This window comes from Coturnix japonica, chromosome 10 (assembly GCF_001577835.2).
Source record: "Coturnix japonica isolate 7356 chromosome 10, Coturnix japonica 2.1, whole genome shotgun sequence".
NCBI lineage: Eukaryota > Metazoa > Chordata > Aves > Galliformes > Phasianidae > Coturnix > Coturnix japonica.
The window spans coordinates 15,082,688-15,100,739 of record NC_029525.1 but is presented as its reverse complement, the minus strand read 5'-3'; the positions used below and the strand labels follow the sequence as shown (position 1 = coordinate 15,100,739).

At 39.6% G+C, this 18,052-nt stretch overlaps 2 protein-coding genes across 10 annotated transcripts in view; one reads left to right on the top strand and one right to left on the bottom strand.

Annotated features, from left to right (window-relative positions):
* Positions 1-316: 316 nt before the first annotated feature.
* PGPEP1L (pyroglutamyl-peptidase I like) lies at positions 317-15,876 on the bottom strand. Of its 5 annotated transcripts, XM_015873190.2 has the most exons (6): positions 15,677-15,845; positions 15,150-15,312; positions 13,487-13,539; positions 9,655-9,771; positions 8,930-9,159; positions 317-7,987 (listed from the first exon to the last, which is right to left on the bottom strand). In XM_015873190.2, the coding sequence occupies exons 2-6, from the start codon at positions 15,235-15,237 to the stop codon at positions 7,819-7,821; spliced, it is 657 nt and encodes a 218-aa protein (XP_015728676.1). In that variant the 5' UTR covers positions 15,238-15,312; positions 15,677-15,845; the 3' UTR covers positions 317-7,818. The 5 variants fall into 5 exon arrangements, with proteins under 5 accessions (XP_015728676.1, XP_032302801.1, XP_032302804.1 ...); XM_032446910.1 differs by having other exon boundaries at positions 15,150-15,876; XM_032446913.1 differs by lacking the exons at positions 15,150-15,312; positions 15,677-15,845 and adding an exon at positions 14,724-14,793.
* FAM169B (family with sequence similarity 169 member B) overlaps positions 12,724-18,052 on the top strand; it is a 185,793-nt gene continuing 180,464 nt past the window's right edge. For 2 of the 5 annotated variants that reach the window (XM_032446909.1, XM_015873185.2), the window contains exon 1: positions 14,850-15,008. In XM_032446909.1, the coding sequence (XP_032302800.1) occupies positions 14,915-15,008 (94 nt within the window). In that variant the 5' untranslated portion in view covers positions 14,850-14,914. The other 3 variants (XM_015873187.2, XM_032446908.1, XR_004308540.1) reach the window with 3 other exon arrangements.

The following is an 18,052-nucleotide window of genomic DNA, read 5'->3' as shown; positions in this document are numbered from 1 at the left end:
TTTGTTGACCTTTTCTCTTTATTATTGAGACTTCTCGAAGGGTCTTGCAGTTCTATGTTAGACCATGGATCATTTGCATACACATTGTCTTTTGTGTCACTTTTATAACTTTTTTACGGTTCAGATACTCATCTATATGTCTGTACAGAAAAAAAAAAGCTGCTATTTTTTTTGTTCTTTATCTTTGTGGATTTAATCTATGAAAACCTTCAGGTCTGCCCTCCTTCCCTTCCCTCCCACTTCAACAAGTTTTCTTATGCTTTGTACTATAGTGTGTAACTCTTACTTCTTCCTTCCCAGTAACCGATACCTTTCATATGATTTGCCATGAACTGTTTAATGCCTTTTTATAAATGCATTTTCTCCTCATTTTATTTTATTTTATTATTTTTATTTTTTCCATTAGTTGTTTTACAGCATCTTGGCTGTGTGGGTCGCAGGGCTTTTGAGGAAGACATGGAGAAAGAAGGGACGCCCCACACCGAACGCTCCAGCAGCGGTGTGGTGTTTGTCAGACCCAGTTTTCCTTCCTTCCCACGAACCTCTGCCCAGACAGCATGCGAGTCTGTTACAGTGCAAGGCATGATACAAACTCAGGTCAGAAAAAAAAAAAAAAGGTTAAATATTTAGTACATTCTTGTTCAGTGTTTATATTCATTGTTGTACAAGGGTCCCGCCCCTCCTTCCCTCCCCGCTTGTTTTGGTTGTGGCACACACGCACCCACCCATCCCCACACACGCTCCCACACAGACACACATGTACACACACGCTCTTTTTGTTTGTTGGGTACAACGGCAGACACCAGGCGTTTGGGTCACTGATTCTGAAAACAACTATTTGAACTCTTCCACCCCTTGAAGAAGAGCTGTATGAATTGCGGCTGGCGGTGCCAGGCACTTTTTGGGTGGCCATTGAACACCTGGCTCCAGCCTCAGCTCTTTGCCTTCCCAATGAGGAAGCCCTCCAGAAGGACACGATGGGCTGCATTTTGTACCCCATGATTACAGAATTAACTCCCCCCCCACCCTCCCACACACAACAGCATGCCATTTCCATGGGGTAGGGTGGAAAGCACGTAGCTGGGGCCAGCGGCTCGGCTAGCAAACAGAGTTAAGCGTTGGCAGCTATGGAAACCTGGACAAGTCCAAGCCTGTTGCTTAAGTCATAGACCAAACCTCAGAACAAAAGAAAATGAGTGAGCTTGTTTGTTCGGTTGCAGAAGCCTTGGCGAAAAGGGAAGGAGGGGGCCATCATAAAGCCTACAACCAAGGAGTCGTAGCAGTTGCTCATCTTAGTTACAGCATCTAAGCCTTTGTTTAGCACTGATCCAACCAACTGATGGCAGTGAAGAGGTGGTTCTGGGATGGAAACGTTTAAAACCTTTGAGTAAGAACAAAGAATTAAAATATACTGATTGCTAGTTTTGACTGGAGATTTTTAAAAGTTTGTAGTGCTTTTTGCTTGTGTAGTTTAGGTCCCATTATCTTCTCTCGCCTCTGTCCCGTAGTTATTTTTCCCTTTTAAAAACGAAAAAGACAAAAAAATTTAATTAAGAAGGTATTCTATGTAGGATTTTTTATTTATTTTTGTGATATCAGTTTAAATCACTGTAGAGATGCCCCATAATAAATCTAAATACTGAGATAAGGGTTTTTGAGTATGACAGGGGGACAGTTTTTGATTTTTTTCAAACATTTATCTACCTCACTCTTATTTTTTTATATGTGTGTATATATATAAAAAAAAATACATCTCACATTTCTCAGCAGCCAATAAATGCCGTCGATACTGGTAACCTCTCACTCCATAAACCACATGCTCTAGGTTCTGGAGGGGAACAGTCACTGCTCATCACAAAAGGTCACTTCAGAGTATTTGCCTCAATTCTGAGGAGTTTTGCCTTTTCAGTTCCAATTTGTTGTTGTGGGGAAAATGCGAGAGTTTGCCTGACTTTAAGCTGACCGTTCATTAAGGAAACGCGAAGGCTTTTTAGTGGGCCGTCGTGGCAGTGCTCAGGTCAGTGGCAGGGCTGCTGCTTCTTAGGTGGGTGCAGGGCTGACCTGATACAAGAACTTTCAATCATGAGTATCGATCAAATTTGCTACAGAAATTAGTTGTTTACGTTGTTGGAAGGTCCAGAAGGATTGCTAGAATCAGAAGAGCAGTCTGTTTGGCCTCAGTCACTCCTGGCAAATTTTCCTCAGATGCCGCGAGCACCAAAAAGGCATTTTGCTGAATCAGCACCCGTTTGGCTCCTCAAGCACAGCGCTGCTCTTTCTTTTTTTGACCAAAACAATGACAAACCTGTTGCGGGCTGCCTGGTGATGATACCACGTTGAGTTTACAGCTTTGGATCTTTGCTGCTTCTGTTTAATGAGAGCACTGATTTTATTTCATTTTATTTTATCGCTTTGTTTTTGTTTTCAAAACTAACAGAATTGATTTTTTTTTTATTATTATTATTTTTTTTTCTGATGTGCCAGTAAAAAAGTCAGCTCCCTTTTCATCCCCCGTTTATATGCTTCATAACTGTGGATTCTGATGGACCAGCCATCAAATTTTAACTGCCCTCTGACAGCGTGTAACTGGTTTACAAGCACACAGGACTAACACAGGCTTGCCATCAACATGATGTATAATGTTTCTCTTTTTCCAGCTCAGGCAGCTGTTCGTGCAGGTGTTGGTTGTGGTATCTGAATAATGCGGTGCTTGGAGCTGTATGCGGCCTCTTGAACATACAGTGCTGTGGTTAAGTACTGCGGGGCTTGTCTTTGGAGGGATCCTTTCTCTCAAACCCCGAAAAAGCAACAAATTTAACGTTGTTACCATGTCATCTTTTTTGTCGTTGCATTTCTTTGAAGCTTCCAGTGACCTTTTTGGAGTAGTGACTGTTCTCCTCACTTGCACATATTGATTACCACAACTGGAGATCCTCAGATCTTTCAGCTGGCTAGGAGGGTTTTGTTAAAACTGTCCAAGTTATTGGTTCTTATAATTTGATGTAGGTGGTTTAAAAATGCGTTAGGAAAAAACACTAATGACGTAGCACCCATCGTGATAGGCATTTCAAAAAGCACTTCAGTAGAATACAGTCATGGGACTAAAAGTAAAGTACGCATGTGTGATGACAGTCAGCTCTCCTGGACCAAACCACCTTCATGATACCATTGTGTTCTGTGTTTGCAATTCAGGCTTAATTACTTTTTTGTTCTGTTTTGTTTCCATAGCGCTTTTATTTTGTTGTTGTTGTGTTTTGTGCATTCTGAATAGCTTTATTCACACGGGCTTTTCATGCAGACTTCCCTTGGACAGTAAATCAAGTTGTTTATGCATGTGAACAACTGAGAATTAATGTTGGCTTGATAGAGTCATAATATGGTTTGTAATGTTGTTCTTTCCTGAGACCACTGGCTTGTCTGGTATGGTAAATTTATTCAGAACTTTGACTGTGTTTGAATAAAGTTCGAGGAATCCAATTTGCTTATAAATGAAAAACAAAAGCCCACCCGGCCCCAAAGCCCAGCGTTTTGACAAACATTACCAAGCTGTTTCGATGCAGTAGAATAACAAACTGGCATCACTGTAGGGGCAGGCTTTGATTTCAGCACTTGGGCCATTGTTCTCACCTGACTCGCATCTAAAAGCTTCTCAGTGACACAGAAGGTGGTTTGGTTGCAAAGGAAGGTGGCTCCTGTGTAAGCACAGAAGCGTCAGCTGCTTGGTACTAAGAAGCGCTTTTGAGGTTGCGATGAGTTGGACACAGAAGCCAAGCATGATTGGAAGTTGGAGGCCAACCTGTGTTCACCAGGTCTCCAGGTCTTTCTCAGCGTGATGCCTCTGTTCTTTAAAGCTGGTTCTAAGTGATGTATGATTCTAGACATGTTCGCACTGATGCTCCTGTTGGTCTTTAAAAACAAGTGAAGCCCAGTTTGCCCAGGACCGACTGGTCACCAGACAGAATTGCTGTCAGGTCCTCTGGGAACTGCCGAGGGTTGTTCCATGCAATCGAAGTGAACAACGCTCCCGTTGTTGGTGTAACTCCATAAATATATATCTATATAGACATAGATATCTGCATATGTATATCTATAATATAGATATATATATATATATATTTAAACCCTATTCATTCCACTAGTACAAGTAACACTTGTTTCCTGTTGTTCTTATTTTGTTTGTCAACAGTGTATTTAATCACTGGGCTAAACAACAGCGGAGGAAGGTGCAAAGGGTCCACTCCTTACTAACCAGTGATAAAAGCCAGATATTGCAACTTAACCCATGAGTAGTTGTGCAGACGAGAGTTTAAGTATGGTATGTAGAAAAAAAACAGTTGTGGCCAGAGGGGCTGAAGATACAGAACTGTAAATAGGCAGGAGGGCTTCAAAGGTTGCCTCAGTTCAGAAAACTGGCTGCTCAGAGGCAATGAGCAGCCTCTGTTAGGGAGCGCAGCCAGGTAAATCAGAACGGAGAAGTGTTTATATGGGGACATCTGGAAACAAAGGATTTGGAAATGGATATTTACGAAGACACAGGGCTTGGCAGAAGTTTGAAGTTATTTCCTGAGCTTGGTGTGCGTGGGGCAGTAGCAGAGCTCAGGTATCACCATTCTGATCATCGGTACTTGTAAATAAGCCTGACTTTCCAGCTGAAGTGCTAAATTCGTAACAGGAGTTCAGTGGTTGTGACATTGGTCTGTATGAGTCAGTCTCAACCTGCAGTTGGTTTGTCTTGCAAGTACTGGGTTATCACCAGGTTGTGTGCGTGCGTATGTGTGCATGTCCATCTTTTTTGTACGCGTTACGTTGATTAGTAATCCATTAGCATTTTCAATAGGGCTTTAAAGTCCAGTAGATTACGGGTAGTCAGTTGACGAAGATCTGGTTTACAAGAACTAATTAAACGTTTCATTGCATTTTGTAAGTGCATAGAATAATTTTATAAAATGTTTGTAGTTTATTAATGCCTAAAATATAATTTAAGGGCACTTTTTCTGTCTGTGTGTGCGTGTGTCTGTATGAGATCCATTTCCTTTGATGGTACCAGTTTACTAGCTAGCTTTACAATATGCCAAAAAAGGATTGCTAACTTGTCCAGTTCAAGGCTCATCCCTCTCCCACTACCTGCCCAAGCTTTGTGTCCCAGTATCAAGCGAATGAGTAAAGAAGTTGGGGAAATGTTCTGTATCTTCAGTATCCTGGTCTTCCAGAGCCCTCTGGTTGGGGTGGGATCATCTTAACTGGTCATTTCACTTTACTGTCTAGTGCAGTTAACTTAATGGATTACAAGAACCTCACTGGTTGGGAAAACAGAATGGGTTTTGCTGCTACACAGTCTCACTCGTGCTGTTCAGTACCTGTTTTATGAGTGCCAGGTGGTTTGAAGGAAATGACTGCATAAGAGAAAGCGGGAAGGCAGTTCTTGTAATTACTATTGAAGAACTATTTGCGTATTTCTTATCACTTTAAAAGTTTGTATGCAGCCTCTAAAGATGCTGAGTACCATTCGAAGCTTTGTTGAAAGAAGCAAAGTGAGGTCCCTATTTATTATTATTTAAGAATGCTGAAGATCCCTGTTTCCCCCTGAAGTTTGACTGACTGCATTTCTGAAGCGTAACGATGATTTAGATGCTATTTAAAGACCAGCTCTTCTGTTTTCTAAACCAGTGAGGTTTGAGATGAAAGGATTGGCCAGAGTTTGTCTACCTCTGGGACAAAAAACAAAACTAGAAAGTGCTAAGGAATGGATGCAGTTGCAAATACGACATTTTTCCGAGTTTTCTTGTTTAGATTTTTTTAAAGAGAAAATTAAACAATAACATGGCCAATTTATTACATAAAAAAGACTTGCTGTGTATAAATTATTCCTAAAGAAATTCCTGTGTTTATATTAAAATGAATCAGTAGATTAAAAAAAAAAAAAAACAAAAAAAATTCAAAATGTTTTTGTATATTCTGTTGTAAGAATTTATTCCTGTTATTGCGATATACTCGGGATTCTTTACATTATGAAAAGAAGAAACTTTGTCTATTTTGAATGGCTGAAGCTAAGGCTCCATTAGTTTCTCTTACTCTGCTTTTTTCTAGTAGTTTCAGTACTACCTGATTTAAGTTAAATAAAAGAATTCTGTATGCATTTGTCTCTTTTGGAATTTGTTCTTCGTTGCAAAGCAAGTGCGGCTTAGAAGATTCAAGACTTTTTCTTCTGCACTTTTGGCTGCGATTAGTTGAGCAACTCTGAAAACGATCTTCATAGAGGTCAGTACTGCCGTTATGCTGTGTTGAAATCAAAAGCACTGTAATCCAATGACAATAACCTTTGGACCATTTTTCAGTGGGACTTGATTCATTCCAATAAGGAAAGCATTTTTATTTATTTATTTGAAGGAAATCCTTTCATTTTCTGTTACAGCAATGCATACATGGGGCATTCAAACATCCAGCACAAAGTTGTCAGTTTTTTGCTAAGTTTGTTAGAAAAATAGCAACAAGCAAACTAGCAAAACATTATTTGGCATTTAGTTTCTATGAGTCTTGTCATCAAAGCCTCGGCTGAGGTGCAGTGGTGGCCCAGAGCTTGTTCAGGTGTCCGTGCCATCAGGTTATCCTTGTCTCTTGTCCTTTTTACTGACACAGCGCTAGAGGGATGAGCTTCTGTTTCCCTTAGAAAAATCCCAGGTGTCCACATGAAGATGCTGCTGTTCTGTTCTGGTGATGGTTTTTGAAAAATACGTGCTAGTTTTATGTCATAATTGTCGTGGTACGAGCAAAACTGTGCACTGACATTCCCTGTGTGCTAAAGAGGACACGCTGTAAACCTATGTCTTGCCCAGCCTTAATAGAGCAGTGCTTCTGTCTCAGACATATCTGAGACACCGAGGAGCCTGGCTTGGCAGGGGAGAAGCTCAGAAGTGATCCGTCACTGTCTGGTCCCAAGCTTTACAACTTGGGATCTCATTTGGTTCCTGTTTTGTAAGAAAGATAATGTGCCATAACATTCCACTGCACAGTGCTTCACTGATTGCCTTTCCTGGGACAAGTTAGCTTGTTGATTTTGGTGTATAAATCCCTGAATAGCGTGACCCATTGTACTGAAAGACTGTTGTCTTTGTGTTGTGCTTTGTGGCAGGACAGCAGTGTTTTCCTTTCGGGCATATGCTGAGAATTCGGGGGAAATGGTGTTTTCAGGCAGCTGAAACTCAAATAGCATTACAAGGTCCACCAGGTTCCAGCTTTTTAAGTCACCCCAGATCTGTAGTCTGTTTTGTATGTTAAAGCCAGCACGTACAGCTGCTCTCAAAGAGATAGAGAAGCTGAAAAAATTCTCCACGTAACAGGATCTCTACCTGTGTTTTATTTTTCCCTCCTATTTAAAGTTTAAATATGGGCACCTTGCATCAGATGAACCTGTGTCACTGCACTTGAACAGGGACTTCGGAACTTTGTGGTATAGATGCTGAATGCCCTCATGGATGTAAGAATGGATCTCAGTGCAACAAATCTGTAGTTATGTCTTTTGACATTTATTCTGCTTTTTTTTTTTTTTTTAAATTAGATTTTTTAAAACCTGCCTTCAAAGGATTTTAGGAAATATGTAACTGTTTTTAAGTCCTATTTCTTGTGTTTTCCTAAAACAAAGCAATCTTAGTGTTACAAATTGCCACCCTTGAGATTGAAACAGTTGTTTGGTTTTTATAAGGAGATTTCCCTGAAAATAACTTGGAGTAAAACCTTGAAGGGCTTTAATCACTAGATTTGCTACTTTTAAAAGAAATGAAATTCCATTTTAAGAACGCTCCCTTTTTCTTACGTCCCACCTTACTCTCTCCGTACCCCACACTGTTCTAACATTTCTAAGATGATTGTCTGTAATGCTTTTCCTAGAGAGTCTGCTGTTACCGACTTTGATAATGGAGGCACATGGATGAAAGCTGCTCTTCCACTACCATAATACAGGGAGGTGTAATAGGTGTAATCACAGAGGTACCTGAAATACAATGAACAAAACATAAATAGAAACCTGAATTAAGGAACAGAGAACTTTGATTAAATTAAAATATTCATTAAGAAGCCAAAGCAGATCTGGTTTACAAAAATATTACAAACATATTTGCGTACTGAGTAAAGGAAATGCTGGAATAAAACTAGTCTGAGAAGCAGTTGTTCCACATCTGATTCTTAGTTTCTCAGACACTCACACAGAAACAACTCAAACAATAATAAATAAATCATAAGACATGCTTTCTTTTCTAGGTTTCTGTAAGCTTAAGTCAGACAAGAAAGGTAATGCAGCCCCCTGGAACTGTAACCATAACATTACAGCACATAGTAATGTTTGTTTGTGTAGGTGATACAGAGGTTCACCACTAACCTCTTTTTTTCTGTTGTTTATCACCTTTTAGCTTGCAGATCCATATCCTGAAAGCATGTGACAAGATCAGCTATGTATAAAAAAAAAGCAACCAACTAACACTTTGTTTTGTTTTCCTTTTAACTGAAGAAATTCTGAATCATGTGAGATCACAGATACTGTTCTAAAGGTACCTATAATTGCTCTGTTCTTCAGCGTGTGTATTTACATTTTATATCTCTCCCAGTTGGGAAAAATAGATTGGAATCTCTTACTAGTCAGTACTGCTGTTAGACTCTTAATAGCACAGGTTTACTGGGGTTGCTAATCACAGTGTGCTATGTTGAAACTTGTTTCTTCTGCAACCCATGGAAAACTGAATACTGACTGTTGTTTTTCATGAAGGCTTCTCTACATAAAATTTAAATTTATCCTCATTTTATACTTGTGTCACTTGGAAATCTTTACTTCAAAGTGATTTTGGCTAGAGGAGAAGACATTGCAGAGACTCTTCAAGGTTAAACGAGCTGGCTGAATTAGTTCTGCTTTTACTTTGAGACCTCGATATGCAATGTTTACCTTCCCGCATCTCTGGAAAAGATGACATCAATTCCATCCACTGAAATATTTTTCCAGATAGTCTTCATGTTAATTGTTGATTCAATCTTTTCCGGACCATCTAGCATGCAACAGCCACCTTCTGGGTGAAAACCACAAGCATCCATCTCTTCATAGCCTTTGTTCTTCCCACACTGCTCAAGGATGATGATTGCTTTGGCAGATGAAGCCAGCCCAACGTGAACAGTAAGCTGTTTTTTCCCACCAGAGTGAATAACAGGAAATTAAAAATGAGACCTGTTTTTTGAAAACATGTAATGCAATAGTGCCAAGCGTTACGTGAAATACTGTCTTCAAGGTGGGAAGTCTTGCTGTAGCTCATACCTCAAGATAACTTGATAAGAGATTATAAATGAGAACAAAATAGTGTTTTTTGGCTTTTTTGTTGTTGCTGTGTCTAGTCAACTCCAGACTTCAAAGCTGATTTTTTTCTCCATTCTACAATTTATGATAGATGCATTCTTTGTTCTGCACGCAGTTATGCTGTTTAAATGGCACAGGATTAAAGTGGCATGCTAATTAATGTGTGCTCCAAAGTTGTTTGGAACCTTCATCACCATTTTAACAGTCACTATCCAGAGCTGCCTGATACACATCGTGCAGTAATCTTTTGAAGATCTTTTTAAAGATCTGCTGAAACTAATATTATTTAAAAATGAAAACTACCCAGCTTTATTACTACTTACTATTGGATGAAGAGTTGTCCATATCCTGAAGATTTGTTCCTTTACTTTTTGGTAAACCACTGGTAGTTGCATGATACGAAGATCTATGTTCTTTCCAAGGCCTCTCTTGGAAAGCTCCTGTAGATACAAAAAACAACCCGACAACTGTGATGGATGTGTAAGAGCAATGGATTTCTCAGTATGATGTAGAAATCAGTCTGATTCAACTGCAAAGATACATAAGAGCAATGTAACACTGCTTAGCCCTATTGTTCCTTGGTCTACAGATGGACCCAGTTGTCTCATGACAGCTCTCCGTTTTTATTGAAGGAAAGTCATCTGTGCTAAAGAATTCTTAATGTCACATCTGTGTTGAGCCATGGTCATATTTTCCAAAGGGATGCGCAGCCTCCAGTGTGTGGTTTGTGCAGTCCTGGTTTGGAATGGCCCATGGGGAACCACGAAATACAGAATTACTCAGAAAAGATCCACGTCTAATAGGCTTTGCTATAGGTAAGTTGTTCGTCTGAAAGACAAAGTGGAAAAACTTGTGCTTCTGGAGAGACACAAATGAGAGAGAATTCTCATTAGATGTCACTTGTGTCACGTTTCACCTGCTGTCTTGAACTTGTTTCTGGTAACCTCTGCTCGAAGTGACTGGCAGCATAAGAAGAAGCATGTTGGGGTAGGGATTAATTATTTTTAATCTGAAATATGTTCCCCTGATGAAAGAAGGAAGAGTTATTTATTGGGATGTTCCTTCTTTGTTATTGAGTTGAAGTTCAGCATGGAGCTTTTTCCCAAGGGAAACAAAAATTATACCCAGCATTGAGGTAAAAGAGGAAAAAAAAGGCATCCTTTAAAACAGCACGTTGGGTAGGTGTTTGGAAGATGGTCTGGATAAGAGTCAACGATGAATAACCATAATCTTGTGGTGATAATGCCTTGAAATCATTTTGTCAGTGGAACAGAGCTGATGAAGAAGCCATAAGCCTTTACAGAGAATATAAGTACTGCAGTGGTCGGGCACAGAAAGTATACAACTGAGTCAGAAAGCTTTGTCCCACTAAAGCAAAATGGTGGTTGAAAATCCCTGTTACATCTTAGTAGACCACCACAAAAGAAGAGTACGAATTTTCTGAGTTTCTATGGAAGGCATGGGCAAGAAGTGTGAGCAGCAGTAATAGACCCAGAAACTTGTAACTTTTTCAATGCCATTGTTTCCTTAAGCTTTCCTTTCTTACTAAGGATATTTGCGTGGATGGGGCTGAGTTAACTGGGAAATTTGCCCTTCAACACTGGCTTCCTATATAAACTGTTCCAATTTTCTTGTCAGCGGAAACATTGATTAGCTGTGCTCAATAAACTATTTGACACAAGCAAGGAAACAATGCCTGCAGGGAAGTAAACACATTTAGAGAACACTGCCAGCCTTTTTTTCCCTCTGGGCGCTGACAGTCTTTGAGAGGCCATTGCATCATCTTGCTTAAGAATGCTGTACTGTGTCTTAGCATCCAAAAAAGAAAACCCCAGCTGGTTCACAATTAGCATTTCATTTTCTCAAACATTTTTAATTTTAACATTTAATGAGATTCTTCCTTTTTAACTATAGGACTTAAAGTACTTGACTATCCACAACTTTAGTTTAGAATCACAAGACCCAAAGTAAGTTGTTACAAGCTATTGTAAGCTATTCTTTTCTTGTGGTGTCTGGATTGAGGTTCTTCTGTCACTCACTGTCATAGGAGAAATGCTGAAATACTTCTTGTGCAGGACAAAATCAGAAGCTGGCCAGTAGCCCAGGGTTGGGAATTTGTGTCAAAGGATGATGCTTCTGTCCTAAGTAATTGTAGCATGTTGTCAATAATGTGTATTATTTTGTTGTTTAGGAATCTTAACCATGGACTTAGACCCCACCACACCAGATGCTGAGCAGACAGAACAACAAAAAACAAAAGGTTGTTCCTTGTCTCAGCTGTAACCAAAATGTTTTTTACATTTAATGTGAGAATCTGAAGATGAGAAGGAATGCTGAATCTCCCATCGGTGGGTTAATTCAGTCAACAGCTTGTCTGCTGTAGTTGAAACAGCCAAACAGCCAATGAAACATTGAGAGACTATAAAAGCTTTGGAAAACCTTTTTTCGGTGGGCAAAGTGGTTGAAAAGAAAACAAAGTTGTTGTTGTTGGAAAGTCTCCCTAAAAGGAAAATAGAACCCAGTGTTATCAGTTGACAACCTGGAGTTGTTGGTGAGTTGTGATCACAACCGCAGGTCACTGGAGTTCTGGTTTGTGCCCATACGTAGCCCTCTCCAAAGAGAAATGATTTGCATAGAGCAGTTGAGGTCAGAAGCAGTGGTTGTGTTACACTGGGTGTGACAAACAACCTAAACTTCCAGAAAACTCCAGAATGTTTCACAGATCTTCTTTGAGTTTTCACAGTTTTGGGTGCCAGGAAGTCAGGGCGGGTAGGGAAATAGATTGCACGCGTTAATTCAGTGAACCTCATTCAGAAAGAGGTTGATGCAGAAACAAAAACAAGTCTTTTTTTCTTCTAATCCTGCAGGTATCTCTTGAAAGTGTTAGGGATGTTAGAAAGTTCCAGAACACAAATGAAGGAACTAAATAGCAATCGTCTTAGTTTCACAGATGATGAAACTAAAGCAGAGAGGGGGAGAGACAGAGAGATTGAATGACAAATTTCCAAAGACCACATGGTCAGCAGCAGAATGAAAAACTGCGACAAGAGATCTGATCCTCGTCTCCTGATATCAAACATAGTTCCCAGAAGCAGTTGGAAATGTGACCTGTTCTTTGCACTAACAGTTTAATTGCTATGAATGCTGTCACTCAACTTACACTTGTGCCCTATTAACTGGAGAATTCGACCTTGATGGTAGGTTGCTCTGATAGGTTATTTAGCTGCCAAGTGCCAGACATAGGTTTCTGGAGGAAATACAGAAATGGAGTTGGATCAAAGGATATTCGGTGGGACCATTGGTCTGCAATATAGAACAAATGATTCAGGAGATCTGAGATTTGGAGGGTCCCACATGGTTCTGAAGAACACATCATAATAACTCTATGTGACCTGTCTGCAAACGTGGAGTTAACTCTTAGTGTTGTTTTCCTCTAGAGAGAATGTTCTGCACTTCAAGAGTTAAGAGGTGCTGGTGGAGCTTTCATGCATATATCAGGAGGGTATTTCAGGTGAGTGCAGTTGTGAGAACCACGAAGAACTTAGTGAGACAGGTTTCCAAAAGAGAAACTGTCTTTCTAGTGCTACACAATGATGTTGGGCCATGTGACAATGTCTGTAAAAGCCCTTAGACATGCTGCAGCTACTGATAAGAGTCCAGGTATCTGCAGTGAGGAGAAATCGGAATTGTCTTGTCTTCAGTGTTAACTGTAGACTTTGCTGTCTTTTGAAACTGGAAAGCAAAGCTAAGATGTGAAAACGTACCTAGAATAGACCTGCTTTCATTTTGTGTTCCTGAAGTAGGCAGTAATAACTTCATAGGCTACATTTGTGTAAGAAGGAAATCACCACACATAGACACACTGAAATGAACCACGGTGTGATTACAGGAGGCAGACATAACTTGTGGCACACGCAGGAACTACAGGCAAGGAAAACATGTCTGTTGAACTTTAAAAAAAGTGTTTTGAATAAAATCTTGCCAATCATGTTCACTTCCTCGTTATTCTCTTCCCTCTGTGTCTGTTCCAAACGGCACAATTCTGTTTAGTGAGAGAAATAACTGTTCTGGAAGGAATAGAAAGCCCAGAATGAGACTGTATTTGGATCTCCACAAAATAAAACACCTCCCTCCCTTTCTTTTTTTCAAGCTTACCTTCACTGCTTCCCAGCTAGAATTAACCAAGTATTGTCTAAAGGGGCCAAAACCTGAAAAGGAAAGAAGGTGCTTTTAACTTATCCTTGCACTGCAAGTTTAGATTAGCTGACAACAGGTATGTAACCACACATTTGTACTTCAGTATTTTTTGTTATGGAGGATGATTTATAGATATATACATATATATAAAATTTAGCCTCTGTAACATTTAAGGGAATAGCATTTAATTTTTTTCAGATGTGCTGACACAATAGCTAATTCTACAAACCTTATGAGGTAAACTTAACTGAAGCTGCTAAATGTTCCGGAGCCAAAATTACTATTAAATTAAATCAACAGCTGTGGCTGTAAGAATCCACTGCTTGGGATAAATTGTTCTATGCAACAAAATAAATGTAGGAGAGTTATACAGTACTGAAATTCCTGCAGAAACTTCAAGAGCTAACGAGTTGAATATTATTAGGCACTATATAATAAACTGGGATTACTGCCAGCACGTTTATATTATGAGCAGGTGAGAATGTGACAGAGGCATGCTGTGATAATCTCTGTAATAGCTTGAAGATGCACCTGTGTGTCTAATGGGACACACTGGACTAAAAGCATTTGAACAAGTATATTTCTGTGCCTAAATGGCGATGTAAGGGGAGGAAAAAACCTAACAAGGTGCTAAGAAATGTGCCCATCAAGGGGATGTGCTATAAATATCATAGGAGAGAACCAGGTTGTCAGCCTTTTAAGAGGTTAGCAAATAACTCTTGCTCTCTCCTGCACTCCCAATCATTTCAACTGCAGGTTTTTGGAGCAAGCCAAACTAGTTCTGCCCATCTTGGAGCTATTAAAAAAAAAAAAAAAGTGTTTAATTGAAAACAGCAAGATGCAAATCTCTTTGATGTAGCTTCAACCTCATTCCTATGTCCTCAGTTGACCTACAGTGGAAAATTATCCTGCAACTCACATGTCAAGATATGTGTAATGACTGCCTTTAGATGAGCCAGTAGCAATGAGAGGAGTAGCGAGTAGCAGCGTTCCTTGGGAACTTTAACCTTTTGAAGCTCAGAAGTCTCTAGCTGGTGGCTGTAATTCACTGTAATTCATCAGCGGCTACAGCCAGCAAGAAGAACAAATTCTGTCCCTTATGCTGCACATTCACACATGTTCTTTTGATATATTTAAAATCAATGGTTTAGTTTAGCAGGGCTGAGGCAGCATCTACTGTTTAAGTTTCTCTTACCTTTCCATGACACTGAGACTCTGAAACCTGCCATGTGCTGTTCTAATTCTGGACACTGACTATGTGACATCGTGATGCAACCTGGTTTTGCTGCTTCAGAGCTCCTTTTGGGTAAGCTTTCTCTAATACTAGCATGCACTGCCTTGAGCTATGTGGTTTGGATCAGAGAGAATGTCAACAAAGATTAAAACATGGAGAGAATGAACAACAAACCAAACTGGATGGCAGTAAGGAGGGCATGCTGCAGTTTGTTTCCGCTGACATGTACCTTAAGAAGGCACAGCAGTAAGTTATTTTCCATTTGGAATTGTAAGTATGGACTGTTTGCTACTGTTTTTCCCTCCAGGGAACTGTTTATGACAGAGATGAAGCATGTGTGCATACCAGCTCTAGTGAAAAGAAGGAAATAAAAAATACAAATCTTACCAGTTACAACCACAGTGCTGGAGTTTGAATCCATGCTCCAATAGGTGAAATCTCGTTGACTTCCAGTCCCAAACAGCAGTATCAGCATTCATGCATCTGTGGCAAACTTCCTCATCCAGGGCATCTATTTTTTGATTCAGACCATTCTGAAGCATGTGGATTTCTATTGGATGAAGAAAACATTTTCATAAAGCTGAGAAGGGCTGGGATTTACATGAGAGGAGAGGAATGGTTTCTGTCCCACTTAACTTCCAAAACAAATTGTTACACCTCTGTGTTAATGGCAGAAGGTTCCCTCATGCATGTAACAACCGTGTTTTGGGAAGAACAGAAAAGGCTTCAGGAAACTTTATTGCAAAATGTCCAGCAATAAAATATCCAGCAATATTTTGCATCAGAAAACTGTTTATATACAAGTAAGAAAATCTAATTGAGTCACTTTTAGCATATGTGCGTGGATATTGTATTTTTACCACTGTTGCAATTCACTTCAATCATAAAGAACTAACAGAGCTAAAAACACGTACCTGTCCATTTCCACTCTTAATCAATATTAGGGTTCTTCTTACTATCTATAAATACATAGAGGTACCTTTCCTGTTCTTCCTCACAACACTTATCTAATTTACTTATCGTCAGCTTTATCTCACATTATTTATTAAACTCTCCAAGCTCCTTACACTTCAAAAATAAACATTAACAGGAAAATATCTATTTGCTAAAGCAAAATATTTACTTGGTACAATTGAATGGACAACGCATTACAAAACTTCAGTCCAAATTAAAATGTCAAAGGGAATCTTGAGGCAGGGTTTTAACTTGTCAAAACTGGTGAGTTTAATAGCTGGTCTGTCTTCATTAAACTGAAGTGCAAGAACCAATAGGGGGCCTGAAATCAAAACATATGCACATTGTCACTGCCCAAAACAAAAGCGTATGAAAGTCCTCCTGGGAATTAGAACTATGTGGGCAGAGGGTTTTGCTGAGTCTTGTTTCGAGTAGGAAGTATGTGCATGTGTGTGTGAGAGAGAGGAGAAATAAACTAAGAATAGAAAGTTGCTATTTATTCTCAAGAGAGATGGTAATTATGAGATCATAAGAGAGAAAATCCCTGAAGAGCTCTCCTGGATTGGCTGGTGGCCGAGCAAGGTTTGGAGCTATGAGCTGTTTCTGTCCTAAAGAGAGAGAGTAGTTTGTGGATTCTTTTAGATAAGCAGACACTGATTCTACCACCCATGTCTCTCCCTGGCTAACAAACTTGCAGAACTGACTTTTACTAGTCATGGAGACTGAAGGAGCAGCTAATAAAGCAAATATGCAGCTTTAAATAAGGCAAAATTTACCATTTCCACTGTCTTTCTTTTCCTTGGTCAATCAAGATCCTTACCAGTTATTTTTTCAGTGTAACCACTTACTCTGTAAAACTTAGCCTGTGATACCAAACAGCACAATGACATACGGGTCAGTTCGTAGTTATTTCAGATCTGTGCTTTAAAAGAAAATATATCAGTTAATAATAATAATAATAAAATAGCAAAACAAAAACCAGCCAACCAAAAAGTGAAGCCTGCCTTCCTTAGGAAGGCCTAATGAGCAATGCATGTGCAAGGAAGAAAGCAAAAGTTAAGACTTACTGTTGCTTAAATCAGTTTTCTGAATAAGAAATGATGAACTTTTTTGTTTAGGACATTATAGTAGCTTTACAGATCAATATGGAGGGCAGTGCTATGAAATACTAGCGGATTTATTCTCTGTTCCAGCACAGTATAGCTATGTCTGCTAGATCTATGTACTCTGAAAGAATTGAAGTCAAAGCTACTCTGAAACTTCTGAGAAAGTCTGATTGTAGCTTTAATATTAGCACTTGCATATGTTGATGTGTTTGTAACATATGGGTATCTGAGGTGTGTGCATGTTTTTTTCTTCATCCACAATTAAGAAAACAAGCCCAGGATATTTGAGAGCAAATCCCAGACACAGCTGACTCAGCTCAGTGCTGGTTGTTTTTCTCCTGCTGTATACAAGTACTATTGGCACCGTGTTCATCTTGAAGTAAAGAAGAAATGGAAGCAACTCAACTATGAAAACCTGCTTATCACTCCTAGATGGAACACAGTGTCACACAAACAAAAGAGACAAACATTAGGGTGTAAATCTTGCTGCTCCCTATGGGTCAGTGCCCACGAGGAACAAACAAACTCAGTAGAAATGGGAAACAGAAAAATATGACACCAATTTCTCTCTTGGTTTTTTTTGGACAGTGCTCCCTTACTTACAGAAGTCTGTCTTCAAACTACTGGTGCATACGTTGAGCTTAGCACCAATGGAAGCTCTGAAATTGTGTATCATTGTATATCATTGTATATCATTGTATATCACTGTATATCATTGTTTATCATTGTATATCATTGTATATCATTGTATATCATGTAGGCAGCTTGTTGGGTGGCTGCTATTGTTTCAGATGTGTTCTTGTAATATTAGCAAAGGTGAGCTCCTTTGCATGAACAGTTTATTTTTCATCTACTATAGTTTAACACAGAAGGGACCTCAGGAGTGACAGGTCTCTTTTCAGGCATCATCCACCAAGCATGAAGAGACACAGCGTGCAGGATCACGCAGTTTAAGTAATTATTTATTAGATGGTATGCTAAAAGAAGTAGGACCGATGGATTCCTAGGCTAAATAGTAACACGTTTACCATTCCTGGTTAAAAACAAAACCCAGCTGGCAAGTCTTAGCTGGACAGGACATTTCCATTGTGATGGTGCAACCTTTGGGCTGACACGGTGATACTCAGGGAATGCTGGAAGGTGGCAAAGCTTCGAGTGATCGCAGGGATGCATTGGAATCCGCTGCTGTGCTGTACAGTGGTTGTGTAACTGAGTGTCAGTGCTGAGATT